Genomic DNA, 21785 nt, shown 5'->3' with positions numbered 1-21785 from the left:
TCAGGGGCTCCCTTCACCACCACCACCACCAGAGTAAAGCCCTGCCTTGGGCTTTTCCCTCTGCAGGGCACAGACCCCTCACAGCTGGACACAGCTCTAGCAGGCAGTTCCTTACCCTTCTCTGCTTAGACTTACCACAATATCCTGGACAGAGACAACAGAGCATGGGTAGGCTGCATCAGATACCACAGTAATAATGACTGAATCAACATCCTGAGGAAATTTGTACAGAAAATACTGCAGAGAAAGCAGAGCACAAGAGTCATGATCCAGAAATCATCCTTGGCAGTATCTTCAACACTTTCCTACGCTATCTGAACAGGCCTAGATGGGCTTTGGTGTTGAATGTGGATGGTTTTCTTTAAGAAAAGTGAAATTTCAAAGATTAAGACCTTATTGAAATATTAAGATTTGATTTCATATATCAAGACTTTATATATATTAAAATATTAAGACTTTATATTTTCAAACATTAAGACCTTTCACTATAGAAGAGCAGACTAAATATATACACACAAGTGTCCCCATTGCACAGTATGCCATTAGACACAAACATCTTCAACATGCAAAACTCAGCATAGCTCCCTTAAGCTTTTTTCCACCTGATGACGCTAAAGGGACTTCATTTTACACCTCATTCCATTTTATGTTGATATGAGCAATTTCCAGATGCTTTTATACTGCTGGCTGTACTTTTTTATATGGAAAACATCACAGAGCTTTCTCAGATGGATTGCCTCAAAGACAGACTGTGAATAGCATTAGGTCAAATGGCTGAAACTCTGTCAAGAGTTTAATAAATAAATGATTGATATTAGTTGTGGGATTTAGGGTTGTTCGTTTGCTCTGACAACAAAGCATAATGGGGGCTTCTCTTTGCACTTCAGCTTTGAAAACAATTCAAACTCTAAAAAAACTTGAGAGACACTAATATCTGGCAATATTCCTACTTTTCTGTTGGGGGGAAGGAATGGCCTCTCCTTCTTTGAGAAGGCTCACAGGACAGTTTATGGGGTTAGAAAAAGTTTTTTTTTCAGATCTGGGCAAAAGATGTCCCAGGCAATATCATTTTTTGTATATTTGTCCAGTAAAAAGTTTGATGCACTGCCTCAGCCAGCTGCTGGAGAAGTGGGCCTCCTGTGCCTGCCCCAGCAGGCAGGCTTGTTGCAAGGCTCTCACCATCCCACTTGGAAGCCAGATCCTGAGAGCTCAGGATCCAAGCCACAACTACCACAAGGGGCTAATGGGCACCTCATACTCCCTCAGAGGGAACAAGGCTGAGAAGAGCCACCAGCCACCTTCTCCTTTCTATATGGTCACTAGGCAGCCACTGCTGCCACACTGGAAGCTACCACCACCCCTGCTCCAAAATCATCCCCTGAGACTTTCCCAATTGTAGAGCTTCCTTTCTGGCACATAAAATTTAAGTGCTGAGCAAGGGCCAGCTATTTCATATTTCTCTTCCCCCATGCAATTCCCAGGAATTATGGCCCCCAAGTGGGAGAGAGGGGATAAGCAGGAAATCACCCAAGCCTTTGCCAAGTTGCCCATTTCTACTAAAGCATTTATTCCTACCACCCCTCTCCAAGCAGGGTCCCTTCCCTGCTGAAGGAGTGTTGGCTCCAATCACAAGTTCCTACAAAGTGCAAACTCACCGAGCCAGTTTCCTTAGCAAAGCACGTTTTGTCTGCACTGAACAATGACACAGGCAGACTGAGCTCCTTGGTTTCTCAGGGGCACATTTTCCCCTTGGAAAGTTTTAGGTGTATGAAGACCACCTTTCAGTGTTCATGAGGACACTTCTATAATTTCCTCTAAGCCACACTTGTACCAGGGCACAAGGGCATTGAGGCCAGCAGTTCTCTTGCACACACTGCAAGTGTTAAAAACACGTCCAGCCAACGCTTCTCCTTAAACAAGCATATCCAATTTTTGCTTCTGCCCTCAGGCACAGGCCAGGTTCCAGACAACATCTCCTTCAGTTATTATGTCTTTTTACAACACCCATCTAGATTTTAAATAATCTTTTTTTTCTTCCCCCTGTAGACTGCTTAATACTTTGACTTACAAAAACCTCAGCATTATATCAATTAAGAAGCAGTCTTCTATTCCATACACCTGGTTATTAACTAAAAGTCAGGAATCTCGTATTGTTAATTGTGACAAAAAAAATCAGACCACAGTCACAAAGTAATGAGCACTCATTAAGAGTCACCATCATTCCCTATGTTTCTGTAGTATAAAATACTGCATGAATCTGCAAACCAGATTAAGACATTTGACAGCAAAAAGGATTGGCTAAGATGCCTGGTAATACAAAACCTAAAATTAAATGGTGTTATTAACAGTCAAAGTGACAACAAAAACAGAGTCCCAGACAGCCTTGGGTAAATCACACACCTTCCTAGCTCTACAGGTTCCTGTATCTCTACAGTTACTGCCAACAGCATTTTCATTCAAGAGAAGATTTGTATCTGCAGTGCTCGAAGCAAAGCTGTTCAGCTGGAGGTGCTGCTCATACATGCTTCCTTCTGAACTAACAGATATATTGATGCCTTAAGTTTTAGCTTTCATGTTTTCCAGATTCTGCATTAGTATAGAACTCTGAATTAATATAAAGTGTTAGCAAGTTCTTCTCACAGTTTAGTTAGACAAAACAATCCTTTTCCATCCCAAGAAGACCAAGAGAACCAAGGACCTCATTACAGCTTCTGGCCCAAAAAGTGTATAACAACAGCGAACTGAGGAGAGCAATCTGAGAGGCTGAGACTTCATAACCTGAAGCTGTAATTGGACAATTAACCCCAGTATGTAAAAGGACCAAAACTTATAAAAGTGTGAAAACATGTGATCCGTCATCCATCTTGGGTGCAGCCTTGGCCAGGCTCTTGTATGTCCAAGGTGTATTCTTTGAAGGCCTTTTAATAAATACATACTTTATTCCTTTAACACTGTCTAGCCTCTGTTCTAGGTAGCCTCTCAAGGCATCAATACCAGGCATTTCATTTATCACCTTGCAGCCTGACCTGCTGCCCTGAGCAAGGAATAGCAGTCTACTGCACCTTTACAGCTTATTTCTGTGTTTATTTTTTCCAGTAAAGACTGCATCTTGACAAGTTTTGCTCCGATAAGTAAGCCAGAACTGGCAGGAACACAACACTGATGTGTATTGCCTCACAGAAGTGCAGCAGTCCAATGGCCTCTGGAATTCTGGACATTTCTGGGATTTCCTGAAGTGGTAGTATCATTTATTTCCTCTGCTCATGTGTTTTGGGAGGACCCAAATGTGTTCCTAGAGTGACTGAAGCACTGTTATCTCTCCACTGTACCCACAGGAAACTCAACAGTAAGAAAGTTTCCCTGCATCCTAAGAGGGAAACTATCTAGTAATAAAAGACTTGCTATCTCTAACAAAAGATCACATCAATTACTTGGAGTGGTAAGACATACAAGCAATCTACACAGGATTCCTCCTTACCTGGGGCTGGGAAGGGCTGGCAGTGAAGTTAAAAGCTTTGTTGGTCCTAGAAAACAAATGCCAGAATGTTGAAGTCTAAAACTTTCAGAGCTGGAATACAGACAAAGTACCCTCAGATTAAAAGATTATTTTTTTTTCCTGAGAAGGAAAAATAAGGGAAAGATAGGCAGACAGATCCTTCAGTGATGTTCAAGTGACACATGAAGAAATTGCATTTGTATTCTCACATCCCAGCTTACTCAAGTTGGAAGTTCTCCAGCCTGGTGACTAGCAGCTCATATGCAATATTGAATGGTGCCATGGAAGCGATGTCCACGAATATAATCTGATCAGAGGGTCTTGTTTCAGGTGTTGGCTCAGAGGGACAGAGGGTCCGACTCACTTCTTGGTAATTGTAGGTCCTCTGATACCTACAACAGCCAGGGGAAGGAGGGAGGAGAAAGTTGGAGGGGAAAGAGAGAGAGAGAGTGAGAAAGATTGCAATTAAAAAGTTTTTCAGCACTACTAAGAATGGCATCATTTTTCCCTTGCTTGCATAACTGAAATCCTCATCTGAAAGGCAGGAGCATTCACTCTTTTATTCAGCATTCAAGCTCCACCTCTGCTGCCTCTTGCAATCTGCACAAGGGACTGGTCATCCTCAACATTTCACTTCCCTCGGGGATGCCCACGACAGCTGTGGATCTCTAACATCTGCCATTTAGTGGAGGGAAAGAGAGCTATGACAGCTACCCATTGTCTGCATCAGACAAAACCCTGCAAGATATCTGCTGCTGGCACCAGGATTCAGCCACAGCATGAAGCTTCACATCTTAAAAGGTCTAAGGTGCCTGAAAATTGTCTATTTGCAGCCCAACAAGCTCTGGGGTTAATGAAGATACAAAGCAGCATTGTTTTCATAAAGAAGCAGCCCCAAAACAACTATTCCCTAGAACAGACTTAATGCAGATGTTCCTGAGGTAAGAAACAAGCTCTTTTTTCCCAAATGTACTGTTACACAGAAGTTACAGTGCTCTTTCAAGAGCCTGTCTAAACCTTGCCCCAAACCAGAGCCCAGGAACTACCTGCACACGTGGTAGGCAACTGTGGAATGATAGCAATGATGTGTGGCAGATTCAGTGACTGGTGCCACAGGCAGATAGCCCACAGACAAGCCTCCTGGTACTCTATGTACATATCTGAGAAGCTAAGAGCCAAGAACAGGCTGCCAAGTAAGAGTTTATCTATCAAATCCTGGTCTTCCTACACCCAGCTGGCAGTGAGCAAGAACACTCTGCAGCCAAGCCCTGCAGTCTATACAGGTTACAAGATGTAGCACATGAGGGAGGCTGCTGATGAATACAGCTGGTGGAGGAGTGTGTCACAAGGAAGAGACGCCAGTACTTACAGGCCTCGAAGAATCAGTGGGACCTGCCATGACAACACTCCCTTCTGCTGGCGAACTACAAACAGGACGGGGTATCGGAGGTTCTCAGAGCTGCTGTTCACATACACCCGCACTGCATCTACCTGTGGGAAAAGAGTATAAGCTGAAGGCAGAGAAGAAGGCAGCTTCAAAACTAGGTGGGAGAAGCCTTTCCCCCTTCCTCAGTCTGACCTAGGTGCTGACAATACGCACAGGGAGATCAGCACTGTTTATCACCACACTAATTACTCAGATCTGGAAGTCATTTAGAGAAGTGCCTCTCTGCTGATGCTGCAGTCCAGAACCAGAGCCCTGTGCCCAGGTCAGAGGTGAGAGTCAGACAAGATACAGTGAGCAAATGCAGACTACACAAGAGAGTTCAGAAGCTTCTGTTGGGAGCAACCTGCATAAATTATCTTCCACAAATTAAGCAAACAGACGCAGACACACATGACAAAGACCCAAAGATACAACTAAGAATTCTCTTGCTGAGACTCTAATGTATCCAACTCAATCAACATTACTGGGTAAGTCACAAAGATGACATCAATAGCCAAGGATGAAAAAGCAGATTAGTAGCTGGCACTCATGTAAACAATTCCAATATGACCATAATCCCACCTAACAAAACAGGAATACACTGCTGACTGTCCCTCAAGCAGACAAGAAAGGCTGCTTGTGAGAAAGGCTTTTAATACACCAGCAACTGAAATTTCTCCTTACATTAACATTGGGGGCCACCACATGGTTGCAGAGGTAGGACAGCTGTGGTGTAAAACACCTTCAGTTCACTATTTGAGAAACAAGAAGTTTGTCTGCACCACATGGAAGTGCCACCATTTCCACTTGAAAACAGCATCCCTTCAGCTCCCTCTCCAGAACTGTAGACACTGATCAAGAATACAAAATACAAGAGTGCATAACTCATCATATGATAAGAAATAGTCCATCTCAATTAGAGACCTTGAAATAATGAAAGCATATTAAGTAGATAATATATACACATTTTAAACCTGCCACATCCTGAAAGATTATAATGAATTCTCACTAGATCAGTGAAAGACTTCCCACAGATATTCTGACTTTATACCCTCCAAGAAGAGTAAAGATACAAGGAGGTGGCACCTTCTGAAAAGAACATACAGAATTAGCAAGGTAGAAGAAGGAGACTTATCAGATACAGCAGCTTGTTCTTACCCTGAGACAACAGTTTCAGAGAAATTACATACATCTGCAATTCAAAGTCAAAGAAAATTTCCTATTTATTCTTGTTTGGTGATTCTAGGATCTCATGGGAGTTGAGTCTAGTAGAACAAAACACCTCCCTGAAAGCCATAATCATTATCAGTTTTCCTGACATCACCATAATAAAAAGGTGACAGCCACCAATTCCTAAAAACTTAGGTCTTCAACAAAAAAAACCCCAAACAATTTAATTAAACCCCCTTGAAACAGAAGGGCAGACATTAGATTCTCTTCCCACTGCCTTCTGACTTCTAAACCTTTGCAAAGCTCATTTGGCCTGCTTTCCAGTTTTTCCTTCCAGTCACAAAAACTACACATGAAATTTTGTTTACAAGTATACTTCACCATAAGGTGCTAAAACAAAGTTAAGAAAAACAGCACCACAAAGCAAAACACCAGAAGGGTATCACCACAGGCAGCACTGGAAGGTAACTCAGTGGCTTCCTAAGTCCCTGTAGCTGCCCTGAGGGAGCCAAGCCAGCACACATTGGTGTAACTTGGAAACACGGGGACTGAACTGAACAAACTCCTGCTTGTTTGTTGGTGTTTGCTGTGACAAGGATAAGGACATGAACGAAATGACTGGAACTGAACAAAAAAACAAATCTAAGGAGCATGAAGACACAATGATCAAGCCACTCTCCTGCAAGGACATGGAACAATTCTCTACCCATGGGGAAAACACACAAGCCAGTATCACTGCAAAAAGGACACATTTCAGCTACCTGTCCAGCAGCTTTTTGCCCATATAACAGTTCAAGCAAGCCCACCTCCAGAGGTGAAGTGATTCTCACTTGACTCAGGTTGGATATGGTTCTGTGAACCCTCCAGGGCTCAATGAAATGGGGAGCTCACATGAAACTCATAGCAAATAGCACTATTGGCTTATGTATCCTCAACTATCCATTAATACAAGCCAGAGATTGGGAAATTCTCTTCTCTGTTGATGTCATGAATAGAGACCATAACCCAGGACATGAGTTATGCATATATTGCAGATAGTCACGTCATCTTAATTGTACATGAGTACGTGTACATTAAATTAATACAATTCATTCCCAGCCCTCTCAGCCTCTCTTTATAGGAGAGGCATTCCAGTGCCTTCATTGGCTCTGCACTGGACTCACTGCAGTAAGTCCATACCTTCCTTATGCTGGGGAGACCAGAACTGGACACAAGCAGGATCACCTAGAGCCAGCTAACCATGGATGGAGACTCCACAACCTCTCTGGGAGACTTGTTATGGTGACTGACCATCCGCAGTAAAAAAATACAGTTTCCCATCTATCCTAGAGAAGGGCAAGAGAAGGGAAACAAAAAGCACTGGTGATTAATGCTCTGACAGAGAAAAGCCTGAGAAGTGGGAAGAAGTCCCTTCCCTCTGCTGTCATCCAGTAGCCAGACCTCTCACTTGATTTCCCTCTCTCCACAAAACTAAGTTCATTATACCACCTAAAACATTTATTTGGCTTTGCTGCTGATTCCATTATCTTATAACACATGTAGGAAATAGGAATATCAGAAGAGAGAGGTAAGAATCTCAAGACTCAATACTCTTTTAAAATCTAAGCACTTACCCACATGAAAACTGGTATATGCCACATTACTACCATAATGACTTCTCTACATCCTTACTGTGCTCAGCATTCTGTATTTACTCTCTTGCCCTGCTCTCCTAAAAGTCCATATTCAGGTGCCTGATAATATCTGGGGCAACATCCAGCTGCATCAAGGCAAGACCACCTATGGCCTAAGTATGGGCTCACAGATGGGATCCACTACACTTCTTTCCTCCCTCTCACCTTTCTCTCTGCACACTATACAGGCAAAGCTGCTTCCCAAACCACATTCAAACAAGGCGCCTCAAACAAAGCAGCATCAGAAAGTCAGAAGCAACAGTCACGAGCAGCTCATTAAGAAGATCCCACTGTACTTGAAATTTCACCTCAATATACCAATGATTCACTTGCAATAAATACCTCTGTACCTGCTAGATTTGCACATATCCAGGTCAATCAGGAGCATCACACTGCCTAATCCCATCACCATCTTTATAATAAAGTCCAAGAAACAAACAGAGTGATTAAGAAGCTGGACAGATAGCAATTGAGGTTCCAGTCCATCTAGTTATTTACACTGCTGCCATCACCACAGCAACACAGGGCCTCTTGTGGGCAGATGCTGCACTTCCAGTGGAGGGGTGCAGCTCTGCTCTCCCATCACAGGATCTCAGGGATACAGCAGCAGCTCCCAACAGCTTTGATTAATGGACATCTTTCTTATACAACAGCTATTTCTGCCAAACACTGCAGTAAAACAAGTGGGATTTGCCTGCTAGCCAAACCTGCACAAGAAGTTCCCAATTTATGGTTGAAAGCTTTGAAATAAACTTGGGCATAAGTCCAGCAAAATGTAGGTGCAATTATGAGGAAACTTGGGAAAATGCAGAAAGAATGACCATCTAACTGCAACCAGGGCTTCTCTTCGTCTGTTGTCACTCACGCTCCAATTCAGCGCTACATATTAAAAGTAACCCTAACTGGTGTCTTGGAGAAAGACATTTTCCCTGGCAGGATGAACCGTCTAGCAGGAGCATCACAAGGGACAGGGATAAAAATGTAACATCTATGAATGGACATCAATGCTTTTTTAAGCCTTCTTCTATTTGACCTACCTTAAACTTTTAATCCATGCTTTGCTTCCAGATTCTCTTGCCTTAATACAGACAACAAAGATTTTCATGCTACAGATTTAATGAATTCACTATTGAGCCAATGCTAGCAATCCCGTCTTTACCTTTGAAAGTTAGCACTTCGCATTTGTCTTCATCAAAATATTTTTAGAAGAGTGAAAAGAAGCAGGAGGTGAAGAAAAAAAAAGGTGATTTATTTACTTCAAACATGCTTTCCCCCCCACATCTTTCCAAAGGTTATTTCATTTTAAAAACAAGCAGTTCTAATGCAAGAACCCTTCCCTGCTACAGAACCACTGCTCCCATCACACATACCTTTCCCTTCCAACACAAAACTTTATGTAGAGACAAGAGGAACTCCAGCGAGTGAGCCATGTCTTAATTTAAAATTATAATCATTGCAAAGACTATGAGCCTCCTCTTGATCCATCCCCACTCAGCACTGATGGGATGAGGAGGAAGTTTTGCCTGTGCAGTAACAGGGTCAACCAGGCTGCTGTCACTCCAGCATTGCCAGCACTGCTGAGGGACTTCACTTTGGAGCAGATCATTGCCAGCCCCACGGAAAACTAGTTGCATCTTCCCCTTCCTTGTACACTCACAGTAGGAGGCTGGCTACGTTGGTATTATAATATAGTTATATATAATATTATATATATATATATATATATATATATATATATATATATATATATATAATTATAATATAGATTTCATCTGCACCCTCCAAGTTGAAACCCTCATCCTGGGAAACAAACTTGTGTATCAAATTCTCCCTTTGACAAGGCAGGCCCTGCACAAACATTTGTCAGCAATAACCATACTGCTGGCTTTTGTGCTGCAGGGCTGAGGCAGGGTCAGGACTGTTTTAGAGACTTCTGCTCCTCACATTCCACCCCAGTGCCAAGGCTCTGCTGTCTGCAGGGGCTATTCACCAGCCATGATAGTTTTCACCGGTCATGATAGTTTTGTTTCTCAGATGACTGACCTTGAAGTTTCTCCTGTGTTTCAAGGTGGACAGAGTAATAAGACAGCTGAATAAAGAGAGCACTCTCGGCTCTGTGTAAAAATGTGTTAGACCAGGAAAGACAAATATTTGTGCTTCATTTCCACCACCACCATGGAGATATGGGGAGAGAAGAAAAGAAAGGAAAAATAGCACAACTGAATTCCATTCTCTAGATGGGAACAGGCAGAAGGAGCCAGCCCCAAATTTGCACAGCTGAACAGAACCAACATGGCTGCAAACATTAAGCAAACTACACCAGCCTCTTGTTGACATGAAAGAATCCTTGGACTGATTATTAAATCTCAATTTCCCACAGAGATTATACATCATCTTAAGACTGTGGGGATGTGAATCTAAGGGCAAGGCCAGAGGATGCAACAACAGTTTGTGCTGTAAGCAAAGGTTTAGAAGGGCTTTAGCATGGATTCCTTTCCAAAAGTTCTTGCTAAGCAAAGCCTTTGAGTCACACCAGGACTCCACCACGCTCTCCACCACGCCCACACGCCAGCCGCTCCTTGCGAGCCGGTTGGGATTACCAGTCCATGTTGCGACAGCGCCTGGTCGTGGGCCTGCCAAGGCACCAGGCCAAGCCCGTGGGCAGGGAACGCATCCGGCAGGCAAACACACAGACGGCTGCTCACAATGAAAGGTCTCAGTGCGGGACACGTGTACAAAAGCCACTGAACTGCTGCTGCTGGCTCTTGCACAAGAAAGAGGTGCTTCTTTTTCTACAGACCCTGAAATTCAGGGAAGCAGGGTTGAACCAGATGAATTGAGCAATTGAGGCAGTGAATGAATACCCCATCAGCATTGAACTCTGACGATCTTCCCACTGACAAGGCAATGGGAGAAGCTGAGACCTGGAAGGAAAACAGTTGAGACAGTGACAGGTTTTAGAGAGCTTCTTTTCTGCCATCTCATGAGATGTGAACACCACTCCTGGCTGCCAATAAAATAAATGGAGCTCAGAGGATCATTCCCTTTCAGCCTTTCTCTGTCTCTGCACTCCAATGTCAATAAGTCTTAATTGCCAAAAGCAATCTGTCAAATAACCTTGGCCCACAGTTTCCTCCCAGCATTTCTGCCAGAAGTATTAAATACCTGGAGCAGTATAAATGGAGAGAAAGACTCTGGGTATGTCAAGCACAGCCTTGAAAACATTAACATAATTGCTCCAGGATTAGTATTTTTCATTAAAATGTTTCACTCTATGCAAATGTGCCGTGTGAACTTACAATCTGCCATGGACTTTCCCATGAATTCACTTATTTGCAAAAGTATCTGTGAAGCATAAATGGAAGTAAGACAAATATAAAATATGATCATATTTATCTTTTTCCATTAGTGAAATTTTGTCCTCTAACCAATGTCACCAGCGAGTCTCCTGGACAGCCAGAGGAGAAACTGGGAGCTGCCATGCTGGATGAAGTAGGTACCTATTTCTGAACACCCTCAGACTTCAGGAAGATGTTAAAAAAAAACCAAAAAAAAAAAACTATTTTTAACAGTCAGTTAAGGAACAAACTACTCTGCAATAATTGCATCTTCCTAAACCACAGCAGCTGGAACTCTGGGCCAGGCCAACTCTTGAAATAAAAAAGTTTATAATATTTCCAAATTGTAACCTTGAAACTCCAAGCTCCTCGCAGTAACTCCAGGGATTGCTGTCAGAACTTAGATACCTGGTTCTTTCTTGGCTCCCAAGTTCTTCACTTCAATAACATTTCAGATGTGGATTGAATTACACCTTGTAATGCATGATGTCTTATTTTTAAACTATTTTCCATTATTTTAACTACACTGAAGTAGCTATTTCTATGCTCAAAAGAAAACATCAGTGTAAAAAAAGGAAGGCTGTTTCTGAAATCCTCTGTGGTTCTCCAAGTATACATAGCACAAAATTATGTTTGCTTATGCAAATGTACTAAACTATCTTTTCAAACTGAGCAGATGGCACACCCTTGCAATACACCTTTTACAGTCTGCACTTCGATTCCTTAAATATCCCCTGAAATAGCAGATGAGATCCATACAGAAAAAGCTTACCTCCCTACCAACAACTTCTGCACAAGTTATTTGAGGACATTTCAGCCTCTACTTACAATGCAAATGTATAATAAATTGCTGCACTGTTCTTGGAATGAGTTCAAACTGAAGAGAGGCAATTTGATGAAGTTCCTCTTATTCAGAGTTTGTTTTCTTTTTTAATCTAAACATCTTGGGGCTGGGGAGGGAACAACATAATCTGATCAGCTTTGATTTTAAACATGACAATGTTTAAAAGAGAAGAAGAGAATTACTAAGCTTTAGAATGACATTCAAATTTAAAAGAGATGCTTTAGTTCAAGGACAAGTTACCGAGCTTGACAGCATTAGCTTACACATTAGAAATAAAAATAAAATTCTTGCCAGCACCACAGTCACCATCTGAAGATCTGCAGGCTACCCTGCAAGAAACCAGAGCAGCTTCCAGTTTTTTCCCTAAAGCCTGCAAACTGATAGCCTCTGTCAAGACATACTCTCTTTTTGCCTCCTAGGTAGGGAAACCCACAAAGTGCAAAATCCTAGAAAGATAAAGACTAATTTGAGGGGATCTCAGTTGCTTCTATCCCCAGCCCAAAGCAAAGCCACACCCCACATCATTTTTTCAACTAAGATATCCCACTTTTGTCAGTTTTCAAGACTTTATTTCCTGATGCAAAAAGCAACAGCCAAGATTGAGTTTTTAGTAGATCCCCATACAATTTCTCCCATAGTTTACTTTTGTATTCCCCTGTAAGCAAAAGCTTTTTGTGTGACCCTAAGCAGGGTGAGGAGTGTTCAAGAGAACCCACTGAGAAGCAGCAAGCACATTCCAAGTTCTGTGTGCGCTACACTGCCTACGCTATCACCTCCTAGGGTTGGCTGTTTTCTTTAAGAAATATAAATTATGTACACAAGTTACTCCAAAGGGATTCTGTTGAACCTTACTCGCCTTCAGACATCATATACTATAATTAGGTTTATTTTTTTTTATTTGACTTTGTACAAATCAATGTCACATAAGGCATTTGCTATTAGGTTCCAGAAATGGTATGCTGAGGTTCTTCCAGTGTCCTGTGGCGAACAGACTAGAGCCAGCAACCAAAGAGCAATAGTGTTCAGGCCCTGGAGATCCTGTAATAACAGCAGCTTTACTGACATCAGGAGATTTCTCATGCAAGCATTTGTAATCTTCCCAATTTCTTTGATTTTTACCAACATCTTTGTGGCTGGACTTGTTACAAAAGACAGAACTTCACCTGTTGTCCTCACTATAGCTCAAGCTCAGCCTTCTCCAAACAGTGGACTAAAGTTCTATTGCATGCATGGTGTAGCTGTGGACTGAAAGTTGGGCTGGAGCCAAGACTAACATTATGGAGAACATGTGCAGGACATCATGGGAATACTTCAAGGTAGTTTAGTTCCAGCCTGAAGGGTCCTACATGTGAAACCCAAAGCCAGCTCAGAAGCAAGAGGTGAAAAAATTGCTCTAAGAGTTGTCATAATAGACATGGGCGCTGCTGGAGTGAGACCTACGCTAGCATGTCAAACAGAGAACAGCAAACACAGATTTGATCACTGCCACTTATTAAACCAGGCTGCCCTGTGTAGCAGATCAAGGACTTACCCTGCAGCTAGGACAGGTGGCTTTGGTCTGAGCAAGTGACTCATCACACAGTTCTAGAGGAACATATGGGTGAATTCCCATTCTGGCGTCTTGCCTAAAGGATAACAAGTGCAACTACCATCCACACCTAGGAAACAAGACCCATTCACTAGAGGCCAGAGGAGCACAAATGCATCGTGCTCTTTGGCTGAAAAAGGCACTTGGTGACAAAATTTAAGGCATGTAATTGGAAGACTTGTGATCTTCTTGCTAGTGTTGATACCGCTCTTCCTTTAGGACAGTCAACTCTTTCCTATCTGCAACTCCAGAAAAAATGAAGGGTAATAATGGTAGCAACTCCCCCAGTAGCACACAGCCTCTCATAGACTAAAGGTAATTTTTTACCCATCACTCCTCAGATAGACTTCACAGACAAGACACTCACTCCAGGGCTACACATCCTCACACTGCACAACTGCTCAGCAGAGAAGCCACAGCTTAATCAGCTGTCAATCAATTTATGGTAAGTCGGGCCATATGGCCAAACTGAGACTGGGGCTCTCTTCCTAGTCCTGGCAAGGGAGGAGGAGGGAAATAGCACCCACTCTTTCTCTTAAAATAGGTGCAGCCCACTAAACAGCTGTGGAGTTCATCACAACCAACATGTATTGCATGAAGGTCCAAGAACTGTGTCTGGATTGCAGCAGCTTTGCCTACAAATGGAAAGTTGGAAACTTGTTCTCTGCAGAGATACTTGCTTTTCTAAATATAGTCCAAGTATTTCCCACAACATCCATTCAGCTGACCTGAGCTCCTATGAGGAAAAATAATTTCTGTTGTCTTCTTCCTCGTGATATTCTTCTCGACAATTTGCAACAGGACATACCAACCTGCACAATATTAGTGTAATTTGTGTTTTCAGCAAATTAACCATTAGCAACTGCCAGATTTTACAATGGTGGAAAGCCTCATTCACTTTGAATTCCACCAGTACTCTCTCACACACACACTAGGCTTTTTGAAAACCCTGGTATTACTACAAACATAGAACTAAGCAGGTTCTCTTATGTGTCACATAAAGCCTTCTCCAGTCAGTGGTAAATCCAGCAGAAAAATTCTACAGCACGTTTTCAGTCTTCTGAGCAGGAATGCATTGCACATGCAGCTCCAGCAAATCAGCAAAGGTCTCCTTCCATTCTCCCTCTCAAGTACGGAGATGTTGAACATGTGGAATGAGCGTGCTTTTTTTTTTTACCCCCATCCTGGAAGTCTCCAATGTAAATAATCCTAAAATAAAATAAACCTGTTTGCACAACTAATTGTTCACCAGGCTTCTAACAGTGCACATCTGCCTTTGCTCTTAGAGCAGAGGGCATAGCAACAAGTGACACAGTTGGTTTTATTACTATATTTTTTTTACACTCAGAGTTAAAAATTAAACAAACAGCTGTACAGATGGAGAAATTTCAAAGAGCAGCTAGAAGGAAAAAAAGGGAATTTAAAAAGCAGTAAGACTACCCCACTACAAATCAAGAGTTTCCACCATGAGGAAGGAGTTTGTCATGTGCCTTTGTTCACAGGCCAACTCTCTAAGAGAGTTGCACCTCTTTGGAGTAGAGGTGGGTTTGCTTCTCCTCAGCACAGCTTTACTTTCACAGTTCCACCTCAGCAATTAAGGCCTAAATCCTAGTACATAAAAGACTCTCAGCTCTCCTGCCTCAAGTGTTTCGGCATAGCACATAGAAAGGCTTTTCCCACTCCACAGACAGAGAGAAGAGACCTGGCAATATATTTACACACTAAAGTTTCACTCAGGTGATTTGGTCTGCATATAAGTATCATCCTTTTCATTTTACCCACAAGTTGTCCAGAAAGGAAGCCACATGTGTCAAAGCAGCTCTACTGCAGAGCCCTAAGTTGTGGTTTCTCCACCTTGTATATATCTTGCAAATACTCCCATGGGACTCACTTTTTCCCTCCTGCTTTGCATGCATTCCCATATCCCAAGGACTAAGGATAATGATGCAGATGAAGAACATCCTCTGAGATCAGGCAAGCACAATACTTTTCAGAAGGCAGCAAGTCTCTAAAGCACCAAACAAGAGAAAAGGTCTTGTCCTTTCTCTCATCCATCATTCAAGCACTGCTCTATTCAGCTGTATTTTCAGATGTGCCTGTGCAGCCATAGCACATCACTAACAAGAAAATTTACAGAGGGTTGATGAATCTCAAGCCAGCCCTCACATTTTGTCCTTGTCCCCATGTTTTCCCTTGCTTTCTAGGCCTGGCCTCATGACAGAGAGCAGCAGAGGGGGAAACAGCAGAATTTACAGCATCATGAAAACAAATTCCTGTTTTCAGAGCCAGATCACTCCAGAGCTGACTTTGTTTCAGAGGGGACAGCAATCAAACTCATCCACTGCAGCCCTTCCATACGAGGAATGCTCTTTTTATTCAATTAACTTTTCTGTAACTAAGGTTAATTGCCCATGTGGTATCTGCCTTGAGTTATCAGAGGTTTCTGGCTAAACTGCCATCAGCAAAGAGACAGGAAGAGACCGAAAAGACCAGGAAGAGCAGAAAGCTCACAAGTGGCAGGCAATTGGCAAACACTGGCTGGTATTCCCTCATTAGGAGTTCAAGGCTTAAGACTGTAGCAAAAGGCAATAAACTAAAACACTGAGTTTTTGCAGGACTTGTATTCACTCACAAGACCCAACACCAAGAAGACAGCATGTCCCTAAACATCTTCCCAGCTTCTACATAAGAAAACCCTGCCCACAAGAACTTGGTGATTAAAGCCAAGATTTCCACTACCAAGCGTCTAAATCTTGAGCAACTCTCAACAAAAGGGAGACACAGGAACATCAAGACAGCTCAAACTTTGACCATGCCAGCAAGAGGAGATCCAGTCACATTTTTATCTCAGGACTGCAGCTGGGAAAGGGGCTGCACACAGCCACAGCCAATCCCCCCAGTCAAGGTCAGTCACCTTCCACTGGTTCATCTCAGAAATGGCACCTGTGGAGCACGTGAGGAATTACAGAATTGGAAGATCATCTTCAGAGATCATCTAGTCCAAACACCTGCCTGATTAGATGAGGTTGCTCAAAGCCCCATCCAACCTGAATATGAACACTCCCAATGATGTGTATTCACAACTTCTCTGGACAACCTGTTCCAGTGCCTCACCATAAAAAAAACCCTCTTCCTTATGTCCTACACTTTTTCAGTTCAAAACTGTTGCCCCATGTTCTGTCATTACGCTGTGGAAAGCTTTTCTAGATCATTTAATAAGCTTTTTTTATACTGAAAGGCCATAATGAAGTCTCTCCAGAGCCATTTCTACCTAGAACCTGTTCTAGGCATCCCTCATCAGAACTTTTCCTCTGAAAGTCCATCTTTTGAAAGGGTTCTTGTCTTCCAAACATTTTTCCTAGCAGGAGCTGGTTGTATGGCCCTCTAAGCATATTCATGGCAGGTGAATTGCAGCTGAATTCATGCTTGGTGAATTCTGCGTTGAAAAAAATATTAAATCTCAAACCTGAATTTTCCCTTTTTAGATATGCTATTGGCCCTATCTCTGCAGAGTCTTCATGTTCCATTATACAGGATCATGGAGATGAGCCCATTAAATCTCCTGCTTAAGTAAGGCTGTACTGAGCAGTACAGTGGCTGTACTTCATAGCCACTGGAACAGCTTAGTGTCCAGAAGTAGCCTAGAAGTTGCATTTAGGTACCTGCAAACACCACTGAGCAGCCATGCACTTCTTCCCTGCCTCCTCCCACTATGCTTTCACTGTAGCTCTCCAGGAGAGAAAGCTTTTTTTCCAGAAGGTGTCCAGCAAAAAACACATAGCTTCAAAGAGAACATTAAACTGAAGGAACTATTAATTTTAACTGAAGTTAGTATTTGTGCTGTCTCTGCTAAAAAGCCACAGACAACTGCCAATAGGCTCTCATCACCCAGTACTTTTAACACCTGAAGAAACCTAACTTACACCTTGACCAGCTTCCAAAGGAGGCTCAAACCCAAAGTGTGCTTTTGACCTCCTGAGATCATTGGTGACACCCAACAGTTACGTAAGGCTGGGCTCAGTTGCATCATAGCCCAGCCAGCCAACTGCTGGCCCATAAATACCAGGTGCATTTTATTACATAGTATACAGTGTGGGAAAAAGCCATGGTTTCCATTTTCTATTGCTCTGTGCAACTGAGGACAGGAGGGAAGATTCATGTACACAGTTCACCATCTTTTGGTACATCAGATCATCTTACTCAGCAATTAACGCCCAATCCAAACAACGAGGGCAGTTTCCAAGGTACTACTTAGCTACTCGAGATAAACACGACACATAAAGTGGGGAGGGGGGAACCCGCAATAACTAGGTATGCATAAATGACAGGTTTATTTCCACCATCAAACAGCCATGGATGGCCCTGGCCGCGCTGCCCTGCAGCCTCCTCACACACCTCTGCACAGCCCTGCCTCACCTCCAGGGCTACCAGGGGAGAGCACCCTGATCCTAGAGGAAATACACAGTGGGGAAAATGGCATTTAAGACGGCTTATTAAGTGCGCATACACATACACATTTTTTTTTCTTTTCCTCTTTTTTTTTTTTTTTCAGTTTGGCTTTTTTGTGGGTTTTGTGATGTTTTTTAAAAAATTCTTTTTAATGTAGTACTATTATCATTACAACTCCCTTCCAGACTTTAAACGCATTCTGCTACAAGAACCGCGGGATATCGAACCCCCCTTTGGCGGTGGGGGGCACCAAACCAACCGCACACCCCGCAGCTCCTGAGACACCGGCACCGTCCCAGCCCACAGCCCCGGGGAGCCCTGCCCGCGCCGGGGAAGGTGGGAAGGAGCCCGCAGGTGCACTGCGGCTCCCGACCACCCCGGCAGCGGGAGGATGCGGGCAGGACTGAGGGAGAGCCCGGCCAGCTCCCGCACAGCGGCGGAGCCGGCACCTCCCCGGCACACATTCCCCCGCAGCCAAGAGGGTGAGGGGGACACGGTGCTCGCCCCGCGGCGGGGAACCTGGCGCTCCGGGGGTCGCTCCTACCTGCCCGGGCTCGCTGCGGTAGGCGAAGGCGTAGACGTGCTCCGCGCTGATGTTCACGGCGCCCCGGTAGACGTGGCCAAAGGCGCCGGGAGCGGGGTTGTCCCCGGGGCCGCCCCTCGCTGCCGCCGCTGCCGCCCAGAGCAGGGCGCAGAGCAGAGCCCCGGGGGCCGGGGCTGCCCTCCCAGCCATGCGCTCTTTCCTGCCGACCCCGCGGGGCGCCTGGACTGCGCGTCCCCGGCACGGCGGGCGGCGAGGTGCTCTATCTGCGATTTAAATAAATAGCTCGGCGACACGGACGAGAGGTGGCGGGGGTAGCGCCGCACATCCCCGCCCCTCGCCGGCGCACGCCGAGCAACTTTCCCGGGGGAAGGACCCTCCGCCGGCCAGCGGGGCGGAGAGGGGAGGGGAAGGGAGGCCGGCCGGCCCAAGGGAGGAAGGTCTCCTCTCTGTGACCGGCCCCGAATTCTGAGCCCGGCTTAGCAGCTGATTGACAGGGAACTTTTCCCCTTAGGGAGCCGTGCTGTGAGCGCAGGGACACGCTGACATCGTCAGGCACGTGGGGATCAGCATCTGCAGGGCTTCAACGCTCCTTGGCCACCGCGTCAGGGGCGTCCCCGCTCCATATTCTGCCGGCTTGCTGGAGCTGCAGCTACAATCCTGTATGGGGCGCTCACTAACCTCTATTTTTGGCTTCTCATAACTTTAGGGTAAATGGTTTAGTTGGTCCTTTAGTTCAGCCTAAAGGTGCAAAAGGCAGCAGCAAATGTAATTTCATTAATATGAAAATGGCTTGGTGCATCTCTTCTTTGCCTCATCCATGGAACTGGCTACAAACCATACTGTGATGCTCTTAACCTTTTCAGCAAGATGAGAGACACTGTTGGGCTGTGAAAAGGCAAGGGATCTCTCACGGCTTAACCCTCCTATGGTCTTCTGTTGAAAATGCACCTAGGAAATGTGTCAGATCCCATGGTATAGGGATGCTCTTTTAAGTCAGATAAAATAGAGTTTTACTTATAAAGCAATCAGAAGGGTTTTTCAGGCTGAAGATAAACTTTCAGAAGTCACAGTTGTATAAAGTCAGCCTGCAGTCTCCAACTGCAGTGACTCTGGCCCCAGAAGCTTTCCACAAGTTGTGGGTTTTGTTTTCAAGGGCAAGAGATTTCCTGGGGGGTCACTTGTTGTCTTTGGAGGAAAAGCTGCAAAGCTCAGCAAAATGAGCCAGCATGCCTTGTGCTGCCATTTTGATCTCTGAGCCCTTGTGTAATTTCTGCTAAGAGAGAAAACTAAACGATTGTCAGTCAGTTCTGTTCATCTTGAAGCAGGGTTTAAGTTACCCTGCCTTTTTCCAGAGTCTCAAGAAAGTCTCATTAAGGGTAAAATCAACCACTTGTGATCTGCTGGAAGATGGAGAACTCAACACAATAATTTTGCCTTTCAGCTTGGTATATCTTGCTCTGCAGACCAGGAGACTTTATGACTCTATCTTGCCTCTTAACAAGACATGGCTCAACCTGTCCTTGGGGGACTTCAAACAGTGGCGGCACTGAGAGACTTGTGGCTTCCCCTCCCTATCCTAAAGAGTCCAAGGCTCCCGAACCCTACAGCTCCTTTCTCACCGACTGCTCTCTGCAGATGCCCAGGTCCCTCTGCCAGGGCCAGCAGCCTTCTAGTGTGTGCTGGAGGGAGGGCATGATGAAACTCGTCTGCTCCCAGAGAGGAAACTTCGGGCAACAGGAGGAGGTAAAACAGATAAGGGCCATGCCTGGTTCCTCAGAGCAATGGGACTGATGGCACAGAGATGGTATTCTGCAAACCAGGGTAGCTGTGGCGGTTGCAAGTAATTTTTGCATCATTTGGTGTCATGCATATTTCAGATTGGGCTATCAGTGCATTGTCCCTCTCTAGTTGTGTTGGTTTTGTGGCAAAAAAAGTGGCTCTTCATATAGTCCACATTTTCCAGTGCAGAGTTATGTTATTCTTAAAGTGCTTTCCCTGATTAGATGTACATTATGGTATCTTACCAAAGACTACGTATTTTCCCTCATTTTTACTTTGAGAATTCAAGTTTTCTAAGTGTCATACATTGTTCTTATGTTAATTTCATTTCACTGTTTTGAGGCTCTTCCTGTGATTTAGCAGTGGTAAACCTTTGTTGAAATCTTTGCCTCCAAGGTGTGATACTGCCTGACTTGGTGTTATTTGCAGAAGTTTGAAGTCAATGTTCAACTCCACCATTCAAGTTGCTAATGAAAGTAAAGAATCCTAGGAGACAGATCACATCTCTTAGTTTGATATACTTTCCTATTGAAAAATAGGAAATTTTAGGGAAATCGGGAAATTTTAGGAAAAACAGGGAAATATCCATTGCAGCAGTTTGGGAATTGCTTTTAACTCATACACTCCTCTCATGTTAATACCGCCTGAGACCAATTTGCCTTTATGAGAGTGGTGTTCAAGACAATGTCAAAAGCCCTACATGAAACATGTTTCACCTATTCCTTTCAGCACTTACTAAGTCAGTTATCTCCAAAGAAATAAATTTGGTTAGTTTGACATGATTTGTTCTGGACAAATGCAGAGTGCCTGCTGCTTATCACTTTACTGTTATTTAGTTGCTTGTACACTGATTGCTGAACAGCTTGTTTCATTACTTTTCCAGATAACAAATGGAGGCTGGCTGACTTATAACACTTCACTCAGACCCTTTGATGAAGATGAGTAGCACAATTTTCCTTTTTCATTACACCCGGATCTTGTTCTCGAAGGTAGCGTGTACTTCGGAAGAAAGAACCAATCCCTCTAAGAGACAGTATTCTCATCCAGATTACACCATGGGTCTGAGTCAGTGGAAGTGATCTTGTATATGCCACAATACTCTGGCATCAGGAGCCAAAAGGGCCAGATGCTCCCTTAAGGGATAGGGATCTGAGTGCCACAACACAGAGAGGGGAGAGAGGGGCAGAGCAGGGACCTCACTGGCCAGGGCCCCATCTCACAGGATCTGAGCAAAACAAGCAGAGAGGGTCTGGCTATGGAATCAACAGAGTCCAGATTGGTGGACAGGTCAATAGCAATAGGTTAGGTCTGAGGTGAATATAAGTTAGTGACTCAGATCTGGTGACGGTAGTCAGAGATACACACAGTCTCACCAGCAGCAGGCAAGTCCCCAACAGTGAGGCAGATCTGAGATCTGGGCAAGAGTCCAGTCAGCAGGATACAGACAGGGCTGCCCCATGGCTGTAGCTCCAGCTCAA

General features: G+C 44.1%; 1 protein-coding gene across 2 annotated transcripts in view; it reads right to left on the bottom strand.

Moving 5' to 3' along the window:
* Window positions 1–18920, bottom strand: part of SIDT1 (SID1 transmembrane family member 1) — a 41004-nt gene extending 22084 nt beyond the window's left edge. The window contains exons 1-5 of one of the 2 annotated variants that reach the window (XM_056483310.1): window positions 18529–18920; window positions 4866–4987; window positions 3718–3888; window positions 3479–3524; window positions 136–237 (exon numbers count right to left, since the gene is read on the bottom strand). In XM_056483310.1, the coding sequence (XP_056339285.1) occupies window positions 136–237; window positions 3479–3524; window positions 3718–3888; window positions 4866–4987; window positions 18529–18717 (630 nt within the window). In that variant the 5' untranslated portion in view covers window positions 18718–18920. The remainder of the gene's footprint in view (window positions 1–135; window positions 238–3478; window positions 3525–3717; window positions 3889–4865; window positions 4988–18528) is intronic. The other variant, XM_056483318.1, reaches the window with a different exon arrangement.
* Between the last annotated feature and the right edge of the window lie 2865 nt (window positions 18921–21785).

The sequence above is a fragment of the Oenanthe melanoleuca genome, chromosome 1 (assembly GCF_029582105.1).
Source record: "Oenanthe melanoleuca isolate GR-GAL-2019-014 chromosome 1, OMel1.0, whole genome shotgun sequence".
NCBI classification, from domain to species: domain Eukaryota; kingdom Metazoa; phylum Chordata; class Aves; order Passeriformes; family Muscicapidae; genus Oenanthe; species Oenanthe melanoleuca.
This window is presented reverse-complemented; position numbering and strand designations above follow the sequence as displayed.